A 21,496-nucleotide genomic window follows, 5' to 3' on the forward strand; every position below is an offset into this window, starting at 1 on the left:
GCCCTGTATGAGAAGGATCTGGGTCTGCTGGTAGACTCATCACTATCCACATCTAGGCAATGCACAGAAGCAATCAGGAAGGCTAATAGAATGTTGGGTATATAAGGCGCTTAGTGGAGATCAAGTCTAGAGACGTTCCCCTTCAGCTGCACAATGCTCTTGTGAGGCCACACCTTGAGTACTGTGTACAATTTTGGGCTCCATATTGTGTGGGATATGAAGGCACTGGAGAGAGCTTAGAGGAGGGTGACTGGACTCATTCCAAGTCTGCAGGGTGTGATCTATGAAGAAAGATTGAAAGAATTGAATTGAATCTTTTTAGCCTAAGTAGATGCAGAATGAGATGCCAATCACCTGTCCAGCTCTTGGCTCCATCCCACCCCCTCCTGTCTTCTCCTATCATTTCAGATCTCCCCCTCCCCCTCCCCCTCCCCCTCCCACTTTCAAATCTCTTACTAACTCTTCCTTCAGTTAGTCCTGACGAAGGGTCTCGGCCTGAAACATCGACTGTACCTCTTCCTAGAGATGCTGCCTGGCCTGCTGCATTCACTAGCAACTTTGATGTGTGTTGCAGAATGAGAGGAGACTTGAGGTATTCTATCGAGGTATTCAAAATCATTAAGGGTATAAATAAAGTGGATGCCAGCTGGTACTTCAAACTTAATCCATCAACAAGGACACGGGGCCATATGTGGAGATTGGTTGAAGGGAGATTTCAGACTAACATCAGGAAGCCTTTCTTTACACAGTGAGTTGTGGACACAAGGAACAAACTACCCAGTTGTGTAGTTGAGAGTAGTACCCTAGAGACTTTCAAACCTAAACTTGAGAGTTATTTCAACACACTGTGTGAATAGGAATTTGGCAAGCTTTGTTGGGCTGAATGGCTTGTTCCTGTCAAAAGCTTTCTAATGTTCGAATGTTCTTAACACTCACCTATATTAGGAGGAATGTTAACAGTCTCAATCAACACATTTTTGGGAGGTGGTAGAAAACTGGAGTACACATCCAGAGAAAATGCACAAACATAACATAGTCAGCACGAGGGGGGCGAGAGCCCAGGTCACTGGAGCTGCAGGCAGGAGCACGTGCTGCCCTGAAGCCCAACTATCAATGAGTGTACTGCAAGGCACCAAAGTTACAGAAAAGAGTCACCATACCCACAGTGCAGTTAGGGCCAAATGCTTCTTCATCCATACACTCCTCACAAGCAATTCCTTTGTATTTAGGCTACAGGAAAAGGAAATCAGATTAGGTTGGAGGAAAATAAGCTTACCATGAACCTGCAGAAATATTGTTGTATGGAGATTTGATAGTTACATTGCACACAGAATGAAGCAGCAGAAATGTCCACTTAATACATGCATTACTTGTTCAGTTGCCTTTATATTAACAATTTATGAAGCCCTGTGATAATGTGTAGTATTATAGTACTGAACCCAATAAAGACTACTGACTGAATTATATACGAATAATCCAATGCCAGGTAACTGAGCCAACTGATTAGTCTGAACAATCTGCTGTGTAAAGTGATCAGAAATTGATGAGTTCTCAAAGTAAAATGCATTCACAAGGAAAAATATTGTTTTCTTAAGAAGCTACGTTGTCTTAAGTATAAGGAAATAAAATTAATGTTGTATTTACTAAATGTATGATGCAGGGAGGGGACAGAATTTCAGAAGCAGACGTCAATATAAATGTCATCACATTCCATGCTTAGTGCAGACTACAAAGTATGAATTTCTCCTGCGGTGTGACAATATATTCAAAGGAGAGCAATTAAATTAATATGCTTTTAATTATACACTTACCTCACAAATGCAGCTTCCATTCCCTGATATTCCATCCAAACACGTGCCATGACCATTGCAAGGATTTACTGATCCTCCTGGGCACTCTAGAATAGCAAAACGTTATTACATTTATGTCTGTTTAGCTTTCAATTTTGAACCTGAAAATACATGTGGAGAATGTTAATAACACATTTTATACACCAATTATTTAATTTGCAAAAAATTATTTAGAATTTTGCGAGTATGTAACAAAATAATTACCGTGGCGTTCTAGAGCTGATCTGCTGCCAGCATTAACTGCAAGGTATCACATGACTGAAGAGTGTTACAAAAAGATCACAATTACATATTCAACAGGTTTATACAAACAGAAGCTTTGTCTAAATTAGTGAACTTAAACATGTCCTTCTACTAAACAATTGGTGAGGACACAATCACTGGGAGAAAGAGTGGAGGAGTGGAATAGGACAGATAGGCTGACAGGATTGAAAATATCCAGACGTTACAACAATGGACCAAGTGGCTCCTTTCCCTGTACTGGGATGACATGACATCCTTTACATGAGAAACATGGCACAATGGCGGCGAAAGGAGAGAGAAGCAGCGCGCCGCACGTGCGCAGCCCTCCAATGAAAAATGATATCATATCTGTTAAATAGGGGCCGTGGACAATTCTCTTTCTTTTTAAATCTTTTTATTGAATAAATATACAAAAAAGTAAGCCATATAGGCGCTAATACACTGTTAGAATATAATAAAATTACAGGAGATATTAATACAGAAAAAAAATGATACAAACAATGTAATTTAAACATAACATACTAAGGTAACATAATAGCATACTAATTTTTATATATATATATATATATATCAATAGAGAAAAGGAAAAAAAAAACCCCAAAAAAAACCCACCGTGAACTAAACTAAAAGTAAAGCAAAGCAATGGGCTAAATTGGAACCAAGTAGAGTTAAAGAACTTAAAATCACGTCCTCAAACCCGACCTCCATTAAAAACAGTAAAAAAAACAAGAAGGGTATATAAATATGGAGCAAAAAAGAGAAGGGGAAAAAATTACATTAAATGAAAATATTGAATAAAAGATCTCCAGGTCTGTTCAAATTTAAGTGAGGAATCATAAAGATTGCTTCTAATTTTCTCCAAATTCAAGCATAATATCGTCTGAGAAAACCAAAAAAAGGTAGTTGGAGCATTAAGCTCTTTCCAATGTTGTAAGATACATCTTTTTGCCATTAAAGTAAGAAATGCAATCATTCTACGGGCTGAAGGAGAAAGATTACTGGAAATTTTAGGTAGTCCAAAGATAGCAGTAATAGGGTGAGGAGAAATATCTATATTCAATACCTTTGAGATAATATTAAAAATGTCTCTCCAAAAAGTTTCCAGAGTAGGACAAGACCAAAACATATGAGTTAAAGAAGCTATCTGCCCCTGACATCTATCACAAAAAGGATTAATATGAGAATAAAAGCGAGCTAATTTATCTTTGGACATATGTGCTCTATGAACAACTTTAAATTGAATTAGGGAATATTTAGCACAGATAGAGGAAGTATTGACTAATTGTAAAATCTGCCCCCAGTCATCCACGGAAATGATAGAACCCAATTCCTGTTCCCAATCTGCCCTAATCTTATCAAATGGAGCTTTCCTAAGTTCCATAATAATATTATAAATCATAGCCGATGCACCTTTCTGACATGGATTAAGGTTAATTATAGTATCTAAAATATATGTAGGAGGAAGCATTGGAAAGGAAGAAAGTATAGTACTTAGGAAATTTCTAACTTGTAGATATCTAAAAAAATGTATTCTTGATAAATTATATTTATTAGATAATTGTTCAAAAGACATAAGGGAACCATCAAAAAATAAATCCAAAAACCGTGAAATACCCTTAGTCTTCCAAATTTGAAAAGCACGATCCGTAAAAGAGGGAGGAAAAAATATGTTACCTAAAATAGGAATTGCTAGCCCAAATTGGTTAAGATCAAAAAATTTTCTGAATTGAAACCAAATACGTAGGGTATATTTAACTATCGGGTTAGAGACCTGTTTGAGGCGTTTCAAATCAAAAGGAAGAGAGGAACCTAAAATAGAGCCAAGTGTATAGCCCTGAACAGATTGTAATTCCAATGCTACCCATTTAGGAATGGATAGTATATCCTGGTCAAGTAACCAAAATTTCATATGTCGAATATTAACTGCCCAATAGTAGAATCTAAAGTTAGGTAATACTAAACCTCCATCTCTCTTAGCTTTCTGTAAATGTACTTTACCCAGTCTTGGGTTTTTATATTGCCAAATAAATGAAGAAATTTTTGAGTCAACTTTATCAAAAAAAGATTTTGGAACAAAAATCAGTAATGCCTGAAATATATATGAAAATTTTGGCAGAAAAAACATCTTAACTGCATTAATACAACCAATCAAAGGTAAATATAATGGAAACCATTTAGATGAAAGTTGAATAATATGGTCAATTAAGGGTAAAAGACAATTCTGATTTGATGGAGATGGACGTGAAAGCACAGAGGAACATCTGGAAAAATTTCTGAAACGCCCGTTCACTGCTGTCGTTACTGCGCGGTCGGGAATCTTTCGGAGGGAAGGCCTCAAAATCCCCGGCTTTGCCTGCTGTTGGCGACCGAGAAGGAGGTTGAATCGTTCGGATAGAGATGGCGCTCAGTACTCGGTGTCGGAGAGCTGATCAGGGCTCAAAGTTTTCGGATGACTCAGAGTCGGACCGTGGTTGGGTATGGCAGGGAGAGTTTTTCTTCCTTCTCTCCGTCTGCATGAGATGTGGGACATTTGAGAGACTTTGAACTTTTACTGTGCTCATGGACTTCTTCATCAAGTTACGGTATTGTTTCACTGTTGTAACTATATGTTATAATTATGTGGTTTTGTTAGTTTTTTTCAGTCTTGGTCTGTCCTGTGTTTTGTGATATCACACCGGAGGAAATATTGTATCATTTCTTAATGCATGCATTACTAAATGACAATAAAACAGGACTGCGTGTCTTCATAATCTAATGTTGCACTCAACTAAAAAGAGCACGAATAGTAAATAACATTGTTTCTTGTCAGATTGCTTGGTGTACAAGCTAGGATGCTGTTCATCGACTATAGCTCAGCACTTAATACCATCATTCCCACAATCCTGATTGAGAAGTTGCAGAACCCGGGCCTCTGTAATTGGATCCTCAACTTCCTAACTGGAAGACTACAGTCTGTGTGGATTGGTGATAACATATCCTCTTCGCTGACGTTCAACACTGGCGCACCTCAGGGGTGTGTGCTTAGCCCACTGCTCTACTCTCTATATACCCATGACTGTGTGGCTAGGTATAGCTCAACTACCATCTACAGATTTGCTGATGATACAACCATTGTTGGTAGAATCTCAGGTGGTGACGAGAGGGCGTACAGGAGTGAGATATGCCAACTAGTGGAATGGTGCCGCAGCAACAACCTGGCACTCAACGTCAGTAAGATGAAAGAGCTGATTGTGGACTTCAGGAAGGGTAAGACGAAGGAGCACATACAAATCCTCACAGAGGGATCAAAAGTGAAGAGAGTGAGCAGCTTCAAGTTCCTGGGTGTCAAGATCTCTGAGGATCTAACCTGGTCCCAACATATTGATGTAGGCATAAAGGAGGCAAGAGAGCAGCTATACTTTATTAGGAGTTTGAAGAGATCTGGTATGCCAACAAATACACTCAAAAACTTCTATAGTTGTACCGTGTTGAGCATTCTGACAGGCTGCATCACTGTCTGGTATGAGGGCGCTACTGCACAGGACCGAAAGGAGCTGCAGAAGGTTGTAAATCTAGTCAGTTCCATCTCGGGCACTAGCCTACAAAGTATCCAGGACATCTTCAGGGAGCGGTGTCTCAGAAATGCAGCGTCCATTATTAAAGACCACCAGCACCCAGGGCATGCCCTTTTCTCACTGTTACCATCAGGTAGGAGATACAGAAGCCTGAAGGCACACACTCAGTGATCCAGGGACAGCTTCTTCCCCTCTGCCATCCGATTCCTAAACGGACATTGAAGATCTGGACACTACCTCACTTTTTTTAATATACAGTATTTCTGTTTTTGCATATTTTCTAATAATCTATTCAATATATGTAATTAATTTACTTGTTTATTTATTATATTTTATGTATCATTATTTTTTCTCTCTCTGCTAGATTATGCATTGCATTGAACTGCTGCTGCTAAGTTAACAAATTTCATGTCACATACCGGTGATAATAAACCTGATTCTGATTACAAACAGCAAAGTATGTTGGGTTTGTTTCAACATCAAAACTATTTATCCATGATGATTATTAAGTTATGTACCTTCCTCGCACTATTGTATGGTACTTATTCTGCTGTTAGCTTGCCCACTGCAAACTTTCACTTAGGTCCCATTTTAAATCCCCATCTACTGCAGATAGTTCTAATGCAGCTGCCTTCCTGCATCTTGCACTTTCCCTCACAGGCACAGACTGAATTTTGACCATTTTGCACTAGTTTTCCTAAGCCACACTGACTGAGGCACCATGCTTTCATCTAAACTACCACTATTCCTCCAGTGTTCTTTCTCTTGGCTAATTCTTTGTAAACTTTCAGGTTTGATCTATTATCCCACTACTATTAACTGCAGTTGCAAGGGGAATTAAATCAAAAAGATTTGGATAGCATATTAGATCACATAGCCCAAAAGTGTATGGAGGTTAAACTCCAGTTGTCCTTTGACTATGACCTTTCTGCTAGATTACCAGAAGAATGGGGCATGCAGATACGTGGTCAAGACCTGTGAAGCAAAACTTCTAGTGCTACATTTTAATGAGGCGCTCTTGCCAGGATATTTTTCTCTATCCTACCATCCTTCCAGAGTAATGGGGTCCAGCCTCTCTCCTGGAATATAGGAATTGATCAAAAATATCAGCTTTCCTTTAGGGTTCATAGATTTCTCCTTTAGACTGGGCTCTAGAGTGGGGGCTCACTTCTGTCCCAGCAAACATCAATTTATTCAGTGCATCATCAATTCCATGTGATCTAAATCAAAAAAATACAAAATGCCTATCTCTGGCTCCATCTCTCTGAAGCCACAAAGATGTTTCCCTTCAAGATCAGTCAGAAACTTTCATGGCTTGCTAAGACCTGCCCCACTCAAGTCTCTACTCTAATCAAGAGTGCTGTGTAAATTCTGTCAATCCTTTGCCAGCACTACTTTGAATTTTTATGCCCACGAGTTTTACTATCCACTTCAAATGACTATTGAAAAACTTCTCTCAACTGAAGTTGCACTGTACATAGTCTACTTCAATTACTCTTTGAAAGGTATTCTCCAAAATTTGATTCTCATCCTAAGTCCCATAACTTTGATGGGTGATTTTCCAGTTGCCTATTCATTTCCCTGTGCTCTTCGGCACTGCATGAATGTCTTGTTATAATCTAGTGGGATCTTCCTGCACTCAATGACACTTACACAGCCACACAAGCACTTAACTAACTATTCTCCCTTTCTTGTTATTGTTTAATATTTGCACCTGTACTTACTTCCATTTGCCCCGTGACATGTACCCAACATCAATAAACTGCCAACACGTTGTTCTACATCATTGTCAAATTCCACACCTCACTTTGATGTTTTGTAATTCCAGAACACACAAACATAACACAAGTCAAAGTGCTTGCAGAAAGACAAAATAGAGCAAAAGCAGAGTTGTGATTACACTGCTCAGGGATTGCTCATCAAATGCTCCACAAATCCCTTGCGTTGCATTATCCTTACATGACCTTCATTTTCAACAAATACTAAAGGAGAAAAGGCATTTCACAATTTGCGCATCAACAATGCATGTCAAAATCAAACCATTATTCTTCATTTCCTCATTCTGCTCATGGACTTGGGTGGCACGGTAGTGTAATGGTTAGCACAATGCTCTACAGGTTCAATTCCCACCGCAGCCTGTAAGGACTTTGTACATTGTCCCTGTGACCACCTGGTTTTCTCAGGGTCTCCAGTTTCCTCCCAGAGTTCAAAGTCCTACCAGTTGGTAGGTTAATTAGTCACTGTAAATTGTCCCATGATTAGGCATGGATTAAATCAGGCAATTGCTGGGCAGCATGGCTCGAAGGGTCGATTCTGCATTGTACAGCATCTCAATAAATAAATAGATACATTGATTACCCTTCCTTTGAAAATTTACATTGCTGACACTAACAGACGAGAGTGAAAAACAAAATGTGAGCCCAATAAGTCTATAAGATGATAATTTAGTAAAAGTTAGCTGTCAGACTTTAAACCAGCACAATGGGGAGGGCATAAGACAGCCAAACTACACTACTTCAGTAGAAGGGCCAATTCCTGTTAAATGTTTCCTCTCCACTTGATTATTCACATAATTAAATTAAATTCACCACAAATTGCCAGAACTTAATGATAAAGCCTCAGCCTTAAACTAGAAATTAACTATCCATTTGTCCTTAATTGCAACATTGCCCGAGTCCATTTCCCGCATTTAGCAGCATAGTATTGACAGATAGTTATTGATAAATTAGAGAAACTCACCTAAATAAAATTGGCGCTTTAGCACAGCCTAACCTTCCAAGTACATCCTACAACTTGTGGCATGCTTTTGTTCAGAGTCATAGAATCAGAGACAGGTCCTTCGGCCCGTCACATCCATGCTAACTGTTTTGCTTATCTATGCTAATGGGATCTGCGCAAATGAAAACTGCATCTTTCTATGCTTTTCTTATTTAAGTGTCTAATTGCCTGATAAATGAAATGATTGCATCTTATTCCACCACCTCCTCTGACAACACATTTCAGATAGCAGTTTTGCATTCTCATCCTTTTACTACAACCTTTACAACGTAGCCCAGAGCAACCATGGCTTCACCCCCAACACAAATATTCCTTTTGTCCTTTCCATCCCTCCTCCACTTCTCTCAACTTAACATTGATTTCCTCACTCTGACAAAGAGACTTCCACCTTGAACCTTAAGTCTGTTATATTTTCCATGGAAGCTACTTGAACTTCTTAATGTTTCCAGCATTTCTATTTTAAAATCCAATATCAATGTTTCTTTCTTGTTTTCAAAACTGTCCAAAGTGTCTTGTTATCTTTTAACTCAACAGAGCAACGCTGACTATTTACACTGAAGCAGCCAACAAAAATCAAAACACTAGATGCTGAACATCTGAAATAAACAGAGAACACTTATTAGATCAGTCAGCACCTGTGAAAAGAGAAGCAAGTTAAACTTTCAGGTCAAAGACCCTTCACTTTGAATTAAAACGTTAATTCTGTTTCTCTTCCCATATATACCATCTTACTTACCAAGTTAAAAACTGTAAAAGAAAAATAGGAAGCCATGTGCAATTCCTCATTAAACAACCCAATGGGCCCACACAGTATTCAACGAGTTTCCTTTACTGGGACATATAATGTTTAAGGCTGACAGTAAAATCATCAAGAACATGGCATAAATGGATTATTATTAGGAACTTCAAGTTAAAGAATATGTAGTGGGCAGATGCACAACTCTGCAATCAAATCAATTATACATAATTAAACTATGATTCATTTCAAATCCCACATTATTATATAAACGATTCAAGGATATTGAACGTCATACTGTTTTGGAAAAAAAGGTCCACAGCAAACAAAGTACAAATGTGGTCACAGAACAGTCTTTATTAGTCCACACTTCTCAGACTGCAGCTGCCAAGTGAAAATTTATTAAGGCAGCTTATAAAATGAAAATTGATTACTCGGTTTAAATTTTCACCATAGCAGATAAATCTCTGTCAAATTCAAACTGTCACTCCTCACCTAGGCAATCCTGGCTCCAAAATCCTTTGCAACACTTGGATATCGAAACGTTCTTCTTACATATATGCCTGCAACCAACTTGCGAAATTTGCTGTTCTCCACCCAAGTCCACAAAATATCTTATATAATAAAAATAAAATCATTAAAATACTGGCAAGAATAGATAAATATTTAACTATATTTTCCTTATTAATAATCACTTGTCAAATGTGTATTTTTAAAATGTCAAATCATATCTGATCTTAGTTGACTTCGTTTAGAAAAAGTATTGTGCTGAATACTTCTAATAATCAACATCATTCTGGTCAGTCTTTGTACAGCTGTACCCTAGAAAATCAAAAACTCTCTGCATATTTTCTTCTGCTTTGGATACTGCTGTGGAGGATGACCTCCAGGGGAATGATACGGAGACCAGGTTACTGGCACTGAGCATGGGTCCGCAATGCAGAAGGGAAAGAGGCAGAAGAGGGGAGTGGTAGTGATACTCCATAGTCAGGGGAGAACAGACAGGAGATTCTGTGGACGTGAACGGACACCCGGATGGTATGTTGCCTCCTGGGTGCCAGGGTCATGAACATCTCAGATCACGTCCACAACATTTTGGAGAGGGAGGGAGAGCAGCCAGATGTCTTGGTACATGTTGGTCCTGAAAAGAGAATTTAGAGAACTAGACAGAAAGCTAAGAAGCAGGACCTCCCGGGTAGTAATTTCTGAATTGCTGCCTGTTCCACGCGCCAGTGAGGGTAGAAACAGGATGATCTGGAAAATTAATGTGTGGCTGAGAAGGTGGTGCAGGGGGTGAGGTTTCAGGTTCTTGGATCATTGGGATCTCTTCTGGGTAAGGTAGGACCTGTTCAAAAGGGACAGGTGGTACCGAGCCCGAGGGGAACCAATATTCTCCTGGGCAGGTTTTGTTAGAGCTTTTGGGGAGGGCTTAATCTAATTTGGCAGGGGGTTGGAAACCAGAGTGAATGGACTCAGGATAGGACAGATGGTAAAAAAGCAAAGATAGCATGCAGTCAGACTGTCAGGAAGGACAGACAGATGATAGGACATAATTGCAGCCATCAGGGTGAGTATCAGTGCATTAGGGATGCAGAATCAAAAAGGGTAGTAAATACAGCACTCAAAGTGTTATATCTCAATGCACAGAGTATAAGAAATAAGGTGATCTTGTTGCACTATTACAGGTCATCAGGTATGATGTTGTGGCCATCACGGAATCGTGGCTGAAGGATGGCTGTAGTTGGGAGCTGAATGTCTACCTATCATCTTGTGGTTCCTCCTCCCTTCTCCCATTTCTTACCCTAACTCATCATTTTTCTCCTGTCCTGATGAAACGTCGACAGTACTCTTTCCATAGATGCTGCCTAGCCTGCTAAGTTCCTCCAGCATTTTGTGTGTGTTTCTTGGATTTCCAGCATCAGCAGATTTTCTCTTGTTTGTGACTGGACTACATTATTCCTACTTTTTCCTTTCCTCCTTACATGCTACAAAGCACATTGTCAGGGTGTGCCTGGCAATTATTCTAATACATTGGTATGAAGTATGTGAATGACATTTACAACAGGCTGATCTGAATATATTGGTTGCTAGGGGATTCTGCCTCTCACACATTGGGAATACATTTCCTTGATCAGTGTGTTTTGATACTATCTGAAGATTTCCTCCAGCTGATATATTGTCTTACTGAAATACTGATTATAAAAGATTTTATATTTCCTGGCCCGTGGAAAATCTCTCTAGCAGCTCTTGTCAGAAGTCTGATAGAGTGTTGACAACTCTTTCACGTGGATGTAACTTTAATGTCTGAAGAAGCAGTCATCACGATTAAAAAACTCCGGCAGATAGTCTCATTACAACTGTACTCATCATCCGCTCCTCCCTCGTTCGCTGCATTTACAGTTCATGTAATATGCCAAGGCATTTCCAGACCACTTGACCTTATTTTGTCAACAGCTCCCAGGCTGAAGCAGAAAACATCAAGATGCACAGTAGCTGTGTAGTCATGAGGAATGTCATCTTGATGCAGTCATTTCTTGTTTCATCATCATTGCAGGGGCCGATCCTGTAATTATCGCAGAGCAGCACAGCACCGGGACAGGACTTCAGCCCAATGACCATGGTGCCAATCTAACTGAAACCATCGCCTGCACAACGTTCACATCCCTCCGTGCCCTGCCTGTTCACATATTTAAGTGCCTCTTAAACATCGCTACCAGATCTGATTCTACTGCCACACCTGGCAGTGTTTTCCACGCACTTAACCCTCCCTATTTCCAATAGACATAATTGCTAATTATAACAATTAAACATACTTAATATTTTGTAATATTATGTACTTTTGTTCAGTCATACTTCAGCCTCTGACTCTCCAGAGAAAACAAACCAACTTTACCCAACCCCTTCTTGTAGCTAATTCTTTCCAATCCAGGCAAAATCCTCAAACATCCTTCCTGTAATGTGACAACCAGAACTATATGCAGTATTCCACATGTGGCCTAACTAAAGGTTCGAACTGTGCAACATGATTTATACTCAGTGACCTGGCAAGCCTATATTCACTCTTGTTGCCACTTTCAAGGGACTGCAGACTTGCATCCCAAAATCTCTCTGTACATTAGTGTTCCTCAGTGTCCTGCCACCTTTACTATATCCATTCATTTACAACATCACTACATGGAATACTCTGCTTCAAGGATCCGACTCCCCAACATCAGCACACAGAGTCAGAATGGGCAGCAAATGCCACCCTTAATATAACAACTTGAGTGGACAGGGGGTGGACACCAGGCTCCATCTTGTACAGTGGAAGCAGAGTAGAAGGACATTCCATGAAGTCCTTTTCTCTCTCTCAGCTCTAGGTCACAATTTAGAGTTTTGCTATACTATCAGGAGATGATTGACTGGAAGATTGGTATGAGACATAAGACATAGGAGTAGGTTTAGGTCGTCTGGCCCATCGAGTCTTCTCCGCCATTCAATCATGGCTGATCCTTTTTTCTATCTCCTCCTCAGCCCCACTCCCCGGCCTTCCCCCTGTGACCTTTGATGCCATGTCCAATCAAGAACTTATCAATCTCTGCCTTAAACAGTCCCAATGACCTGGCCTCCACAGCTGCCTGTGGTAATAAATTCTAAAAATTCACCATTCTCTGGCTAAAGAAATTTCTCCACACCTCTGGTTTAAATAAAGACCCCCCTATCCTGAGGCTGTGCCCTCTTGTCCTAGACCCTCCCACCATGGGAAACATCATCCTTTCCACATCTACTCTGTCTAGGCCTTTCAACATTCAAAAGGTTTCAATGAGATCCCCCCTCATCCTTCTAAATTCCAGTGAGTACAGACTCAGAGCCATCAAACGTTCCCTGTATGATAACCCTTTGATTCCTAGAATCACCCTTGTGAACCTCCTCTGAACCCTCTCCAATATCAGCACATCTTTTCTTAGATAGGAGATGAAAATAATTCACAATATTCAAAGGGAGGCCTCACCAGTAGTTTACAAAGCCTCAGCATCCCACCCCTGTTCTTGTATACTAGACCTCTTGAAATGAATGCTAACATTGCATTTGCGACTTTCTTTCCCATTCTCCCAATCTGTCTAAGTCCTCCTGCAACCTACCTGTTTTCTCAACACTGCCTGCCCCTCCTCCAATCTTTGTATCATCTGCAAAATTGGCAACAGAGCTATCTATTCCATCATGTAAATCACTGATATATGGCATAAAAAGGAACAGTCCCAACACGGAACCCTGTCACTAGTAAGTGGCATCCCACCAGAAATGCATCCTTTTATTCCGACTTGCTGCCTCCTACCAATCAGCCAATGCTCTAACCATGCCAGTAACTGTAATACTATGGGCTCTTAACTTGGTAAGCAGCCTCATGTGTGGCACCTTGTCAAAGGCCTTCTGAGAGTCCAAATATACAACACCAACCCTTCAGCTATCCTACATGTAATCTCCTCAAAGAATTCCAACAGGTTCATCAGGCAAGATCTTCCCTTAAGGAAACCACTCTGACCTTGTCCTATCTTGTCCTGTGTCACCAAGTACTCAATGACCTCATCTTTAATAATTGACTCCAACATCTTCCCAAACACTGAGGTCAGGCTAACTGGTCTATAATATCTTTTCTGCTGCCTTCCTCCTTTCTTAAGGAGCGGAGTAACAATTTGCAATTTTCCAGTCCTCTGGCACCATGCCAGGGTCCAATGATTTTTGAAAGATCATTGCTAATGCCTCCACTACCTCTTTCAGAACCCTAGGGTGCAGTTCATCCGGTCTGGATGACTCATGTACCCTTAGATCTTTCAGCTTTTTAAGCACCTTCTCCCTTGTAATAGTAACTGCACTCACTACTCTTCCCTCACACCCATCCAGTATCTGCAGCCCTATGTCACCAAATCTCTGTTTCTGCATCATCACCACAGGCTTGGCAAACCATGCTACAATGTACATTGACCATATCCCTTAATTAATTTCATCATAATGTGACGTTTTTCATCATGTGAATTTTTTTTACTCAATACACATCTAGATTTCTACATACTGTAATAACAAATCAAATTATGGTGGCCTAGCAAGATTTCATTTGTTGATGAAAATCACCTGCAGTCTTGAATTCCAAAGCCGCGTCTCGTCTTTTGAAAGCCTCGAGGACACAAGAGATTTTGGCTTATCAAACAGGAGGTACAGGCTGTCTCCGTGAACAGCTCTATCTGCTCGTTGCATCGTTGCCATTTCTAGGTTGGGATGGGAGAGGGAAGGGAAGCAAAAGTTTTATGTTAGACAAATCAGACATCATTTCCAACCCAATTTTCATGTCCATTTTAATTCCATTGGAAGAATGGTCAAAAAACCATGAGCACTGAGGACCACAGGCATTGATCTTCCCCACTAAATATCACAAACACACCTATGAACCAAAGCAAAGATGTGTTGAGGAAACATCTTGCTGTTGAGAGAACGTTTGAGTTAAAAGATTATTCTTTTAACTTAAATAATCACTATTGCATTACATCTATAACCTGTAATAGCTTGATGTCATAACTTCACCAGCAAAAATTACTCATTTAAGAAACACAGAATCAGCTCAACCAGTGATCCAGTAGGGCAATTCCAGAGTAATAAGTATGGTGCAATTAAGATATGGACACAAGTTTTAAATCTTACTTTTGGTACAAGCCACTGCAATATTTTAATCACTTTCCTGCCTAACTTTATCAGACATCCCACCTCTCCCGGAAGTTCCGGGAGTCTCCCACATATCGATAGTGGCTCCCTGACGCCCGGAAATTATATACAATATCCCGGGGATCAATTTTTTTCGAGAGGGAGAGCAAGCATCCTGATTGGTCTCTCTTCGTGCTAAGAGTAGTCCCCAACCACCGGGCCACAAGGAAACGATATGAAACGATATGAGTCAGCTGCACCTTTCCTCATTCCCTGTCACGCCCACTGTTGAATTTTAACGCACGCGAGGTCATCAGTGACGCAAGACGTGCAAAGGAACGGGTCCGTGACCCATTTGTGAATGTCCCCGATGAATCATTCATGTCAGCACGGGAAAAAGGTCAACTCCTCGAGCCTGCAAATGACGTGGGCTGAAAAGTATGTTTGACACAACATCTCTGCCGGCATTCTGGATCAAAGTCAAGGCTGAATATCCTGAGTTAGCCACGAAAGCACTGAAAACGTTGCTTCCATTTCCAACATATTTCTGCGAAGCGGAGTTTTCTGCAAAGAATGCAATGAAAACTAAATTGCGGAATAGACTGGACATAAGGAACCCCCTTCGAGTATCGCTGTCTCCCATCACCCCTCGATGGGACCGTCTTGTTGCAGGGAACAAGCAATCAGCCCAGGGCTCCCACTGATTCAGCGATATTGGTGTTGCAATGATTTTATATGTTCATAAAAGGAAAATATGTGCTGTGTGTTTAATATCCAAACATTACTTAAAATGTTATGATGCTATTGACTTATAAGTGACTTATAATTCAGTGATCCCCAACCTCCGGGCCACGAAGAATACAGCGGTGGGCGGGACACACCCAGCACATCTTTAAGAAAAAGGTCTAAATAGACAAGCTAGTTAATTAGGTGCCGCCCGGCACGTAAATGTCGAGCCAGATCAGAGGTGATTGCTGATTGTGTCGGCTCTGATCTGGGCCGACATTTATGAGCCGGGCGGCACCTAATCAATTAACTTGTTTATTTTGGCTTTTTTCTTAAAGATGTGCTGGGTGCGTTCTGGCTATCGCTGTACCGCTGCATTCTTCGCGGCCCGGAGGTTTGGGACCACTGTTATAATTGACTTATCACTACATCCATGCGAGGAAAATATGCGCTGTGTGTTTAATATTAAATTCGTTAGATGAACCCCTTTAGAAATGAAATTGAGTGTATTAGCCACTTACAAGTGACTTATACTTGACTTATCACCTATATTCCGGTCACGTTTAACACCCACCACCCACACCCCCACCCCCGAGTCGGCCTGTCCGCAAGAATATTGTTAATATTAAACTGGTCCGCGGTGCAAAAAAGGTTGGGGACCCCTGATTTAAACTATCTGGCTAGCTGCCAAGGAGCTACACTATTGATGTCCTACGTGATGAGGCCAAACTCCCTGTAGACTTGCTTAAAGTTGTAATAGAATAAATATAATAATATAATACACATATTTTAATGTCACATTTGCTGCATATACCCAACTTGGTTTACAGATTAGACAAAATCACTAAACAAAGTATTACATACGCCCTTGGAGGTCGACCAGGGTGCCGGGGGGTGGGGGCGAGGGTGCTACCTCCCTGAAATGAGTTTTTGCAGGTTGGGATGTCTGCTTTGTTTTAATGTCTGCAGATAGGAATTACTAGAATGACCCTTGTCAATTTGATTATACAATCAACCACATTTCAAATCACTTTTCAAATTAATTTTCATATCCACAAACCTGATTGTCTGGATTGGCCCAGTTTTTTTCTGCTCCTGCCCAACTGAACTCATGTCCATATACCTCAACACTATTTTACCCCCTTTGGGTTCAATCCCTTCCCACTTATTTCTGTGACACATCACAGGCTCTCAACCTCTTCCACAACTTTCAGTTCCCTGGCCCTGACTGCCTCATTTTCACCATGGATATCCAGTTCTTATAACTTTCCACTCTCCATCAAGAAGGCCTTAAAACTCTCCATTTCTTTCTCAACAACAGACCCAACCAGTTCCCCTCCCCTCCACACCAACACCAGCAGCCCCCACCCCCGCCGCTGTCTTGCAGAATGGGTCCTCACACGCAACAATTTCTCACCTAGCTTCTCCCACTTTCTCTAAACCCAAGGTGTAGCCATGGGAACCTGCATGGGCCCCAACTATGCCTGCTTCTTCATTGACTACATGGTACAGTCCATGTACCAAACTTTCATTGGTAATATTCCACAACTCTTTTTGCGCTACATTGAATGTTGTGATGGTGCTGCTTCATACACCCATGCTGAGCTTGTCAACTTCATCAATTTTGCCTCCATCTTCCACCCTGCCCTTAAATTCACTTGGTCCATTTCTGACACCTCTCTTCCCTTTCTCAATCTCTCTGCTTCCATCTCTGCGGACAAACTGTCTACAGATATCTTTTATAAAGCTATCAACTCTCATGACTATCTTGATTATGCCTCTTCCCACCCTGTTTCCTGTAAAAATGCGATTCCCTTTTCTCAATTCCTTTGTCTCTGCCATATCTGTTCCCAGGATGAGCCTTCCCTTTATGGAAAACCAGAGAGGTCCTCCTCCTTTAAAGAACAAAGTTTCCCTTCCCCTATTGTCACTCACCCGCATCTCCTCCACTTCCCAGATGGCTTAGTAGGGATAGAGTTCCTTTAGTCCTTGCCTACCACCCCATGAGCCTCCAAGTCCAACACATCATTCAACCTCTGCCATCTTCAATGGGATCCTACCAGCAAACACATCTTTACCTCCCTCTGTAATTCTCTTAGCCATTCGTCCATCACCACTAATGTTCTTCCTGACACTTACCCCTACAAATGGCCAAAGTGCTACCTCTTACTTCATCTCCATTCAAGGCCCCAACCAGCCCTTCCAGGTGAGGCAACATTTCAACCTGCAAGTGTGTCAGGGTCACCTACTGTATCTGGTATTCCTGATGTAGCCTCCTCTATATCAGTAAGACCCAATGTAGATTGGAGGAACAGTTTGCTGAATACCTTCGCTACGCACGCATCAAGCAAGATTTCTCAGTTCTCAACTTTTTCATTCTAATCTCCAATCCCATTCTGACATGTCGGTCGATGGCCTTCTCTACTGCCACGATGAGGCCACCCTCAAGTTGGAGAAGCAACACATCGTATTTTGTCTGGGTAGCCTCCAACCTGATGGCATGAACCATCGGTTTCTCTAACTTCTGTAAATTATCTCCTCCCCCTTCCACTCCCCAGTCTGGCTAACCTACCCATCACTCCCACTGTTGCCCCTCCTCCTTCCTTTTCTCTCACGGTCCAATCTCCTCTCCTCCTCTTCAGCCCTTTCACCTTTTCCACCTATCCCCTCCCAACTTCTCACTTCATTCCTCTTTCCCCCTCACCTACCCCTTCTACCCTACCCTCCCCCACCTCCTCATTCAGGCTCCTTCCCCTCTCCTGCCCAGTCCTGATGAAGGGTCTCAGCCTGAAATGTCATCAGTTTATTACTCTCCGTAGATGCTTCACAACCTGTTCAGTTCCTCCAGCAGGTAAAAGTGGCAGGCTGGCAAATCCAGGGCAAAAATCACACATTTTAATTCCACATCGCATTCCCTTTCTGACATGTCTATCCACGGCCTCCTCCACTGTAGAGATGAAGCCACACTCAGGTTGGAGGAACAACACTTTATATTCCGTCTGGTTAGCCTCCAACCTGATGGCATGAACATTAACTTCCCTAACTTCCGCTAATGCCCCACCTCCCCCTTGTACCCCATCCGTTGTTTATTTATATACACACATTCTTTCTCTCACTTTCCTTTTTCTCCCTCTGTCCCTCTGACTATACCCCTTGCCCATCCTCTGGGTTTTGATGTGTGTTACAAAAATCAAAAAGGGCCACTTTTCAACATAATTGTATAAGGGCTAAGAGTGTTGTAAATGCGCACCTGAAGGCTTTGTGTGTCAATGCAAGGAGCATTCGTAACAAGGTGGATGAATTAAAAGTGCAGATTGTTATTAATGAATATGATATAGTTGGGATCACAGAGACATGGCTCCAGGGTGACCAGGGATGGGAGCTCAACATTCAGGGATATTCAATATTCAGGAGGGATAGACATGAAAGAAAAGGAGGTGGGGTAGCATTGTTGGTTAGAGAGGAGATTAACGCAATAGAAAGGAAGGACATTAGCCGGGAGGATGTGGGATCGATATGGGTAGAGCTGCGTAACACTAAGGGGCAGAAGACGCTGGTGGGAGTTGTGTACAGGCCACCTAACAGTAGTAGTGAGGTCGGAGATGGTATTAAACAGGAAATTAGAAATGTGTGCAATAAAGGAACAGCAGTTATAATGGGTGACTTCAATTTACATATAGATTGGGTGAACCAAATTGGTAAGGGTGCTGAGGAAGAGGATTTCTTGGAATGTATGCGGGATGGTTTTTTGAACCAACATGTCGAGGAACCAACTAGCGAGCAGGCTATTCTGGACTGGGTTATGAGCAATGAGGAAGGGTTAATTAGCAACCTTGTCGTGAGAGGCCCCTTGGGTAAGAGTGACCATAATATGGTGGAATTCTTCATTAAGATGGAGAGTGACATAGTTAATTCAGAAACAAAGGTTCTGAACTTAAAGAAGGGTAACTTTGAAGGTATGAGATGTGAATTAGCTAAGATAGACTGGCAAATGACACTTAAAGGATTGACGGTGGATATGCAATGGCAAGCATTTAAAGGTTGCATGGATGAACTACAACAATTGCTCATCCCAGTTTGGCAAAAGAATAAATCAAGGAAGGTAGTGCACCCGTGGCTGACAAGGGAAATTAGAGATAGTATCAATTCTAAAGAAGAAACATACAAATTAGCCAGAAAAAGTGGCTCACCTGAGGACTGGGAGAAATTCAGAGTCCAGCAGAGGAGGACAAAGGGCTTAATTAGGAAAGGGAAAAGAGATTATGAGAGAAAACTGGCAGGGAACATAAAAACTGACTGTAAAAGCTTTTATAGATATGTGAAAAGAAAAAGATTGGTTAAGACAAATGTAGGTCCCTTACAGACAGAAACAGATGAATTGATTGTGGGGAACAAGGACATGGCAGACCAATTGAATAACTACATTGGTTCTGTCTTCACTAAGGAGGATATAAATAATCTTCTGGAAATAGTAGGGGACAGAGGGTCTAGTGAGATGGAGGAACTGAGGGAAATACATGTTAGTAGGGAAGTGGTGTTAGGTAAATTGAAGGGATTAAAGGCAGATAAATCCCCAGGGCCAGATGGTCTGCATCCCAGAGTGCTTAAGGAAGTATCCCAAGAAATAGTGGATGCATTAGTGATAATTTTTCTAAACTCTTTAGATTCTGGACTAGTCCCTGAGGATTGGAGGGTGGCTAATGTAACCCCACTTTTTAAAAAAGGAGGGAGAGAGAAACCGAGGAATTATAGACCGGTTAGCCTAACATCAGTGGTGGGGAAAATGCTAGAGTCAGTTTTCAAAGACGTGATAACAGCACATTTGGAAAGCGGTGAAATCATCGGACAAAGTCAGCCTGGATTTGTGAAAGGAAGATCATGTCTGACGAATCTCATAGAATTTTTTGAGGATGTAACTAGGAGAGTAGATAGGGGAGAACCAGTGGATGTGGTATATTTGGATTTTCAAAAGGCTTTTGACAAGGTCCCACACAGGAGATTAGTGTGCAAACTTAAAGCACACGGTATTGGGGGTATGGTATTGATGTGGATAGGGAATTGGTTGGCAGACAGGAAGCAAAGAGTGGGAATAAACGGGACCTTTTCAGAATGGCAGGCACTGACTAGTGGGGTACCGCAAGGCTCAGAGCTGGGACCCCAGTTGTTTACAATATATATTAATGACTTAGATGAGGGAATTAAATGCAGCATTTCCAAGTTTGCGGATGACACGAAGCTGGGTGGCAGTGTTAGCTGTGAGGAGGGTGCTTAGAGGATGCAGAGTGACTTGGATTGGTTAGGTGAGTGGGCAAATTCATGGCAGATTCAATTTAATGGGGATAAATGTGAGGTTATCCACTTTGGTGGCAAAAACAGGAATACAGATTATTATCTGAATGGTGGCCGAATAGGAAAAGGGGAGGTGCAACAAGACCTAGGTGTCATTATACACCAGTCATTGAAAGTGGGCATGCAGGTACAGCAGGTGGTGAAAAAGGCGAATGGTATGCTGGCATTTATAGCGAGAGGATTCGAGTACAGGAGCAGGGAGGTACTACTGCAGTTGTACAAGGCCTTGGTGAGACCACATCTGGAGTATTGTGTGCAGTTTTGGTCCCCTAATCTGAGGAAAGACATTCTTGCCATAGAGGGAGTACAAAGAAGGTTCACCAGATTGATTCCTGGGATGGCAGGACTTTCATATGATGAAACATTGGATTGACTAGGCTTATATTTGTTGGAATTTAGAAGATTGAGGGGGGATCTTATTGAAACGTATAAAATCCTAAAGGGATTGGACAGGCTAGATGCAGGAAGGTTGTTCCTGATGTTGGGGAAGTCCAGAATGAGGGGTCACAATTTGAGGATAAAGGGGAAGCCTTTTAGGACCAAGATGAGGAAAAAACTTCTTCACACAGAGAGTGGTGAATCTGTGG

At 41.4% G+C, this 21,496-nt stretch overlaps 1 protein-coding gene across 2 annotated transcripts in view; it reads right to left on the minus strand.

Moving 5' to 3' along the window:
- Positions 1-21,496, minus strand: part of stab1 (stabilin 1) — a 341,714-nt gene that overhangs the window by 318,076 nt on the left and 2,142 nt on the right. For both annotated transcript variants that reach the window (XM_072280942.1, XM_072280940.1), the window contains exons 2-5: positions 14,271-14,404; positions 9,657-9,775; positions 1,812-1,897; positions 1,161-1,230 (exon numbers count right to left, since the gene is read on the minus strand). In XM_072280942.1, the coding sequence (XP_072137043.1) occupies positions 1,161-1,230; positions 1,812-1,897; positions 9,657-9,775; positions 14,271-14,404 (409 nt within the window). The remainder of the gene's footprint in view (positions 1-1,160; positions 1,231-1,811; positions 1,898-9,656; positions 9,776-14,270; positions 14,405-21,496) is intronic.

This window comes from Mobula birostris, chromosome 16, assembly GCF_030028105.1.
Source record: "Mobula birostris isolate sMobBir1 chromosome 16, sMobBir1.hap1, whole genome shotgun sequence".
Taxonomy (NCBI): domain Eukaryota; kingdom Metazoa; phylum Chordata; class Chondrichthyes; order Myliobatiformes; family Myliobatidae; genus Mobula; species Mobula birostris.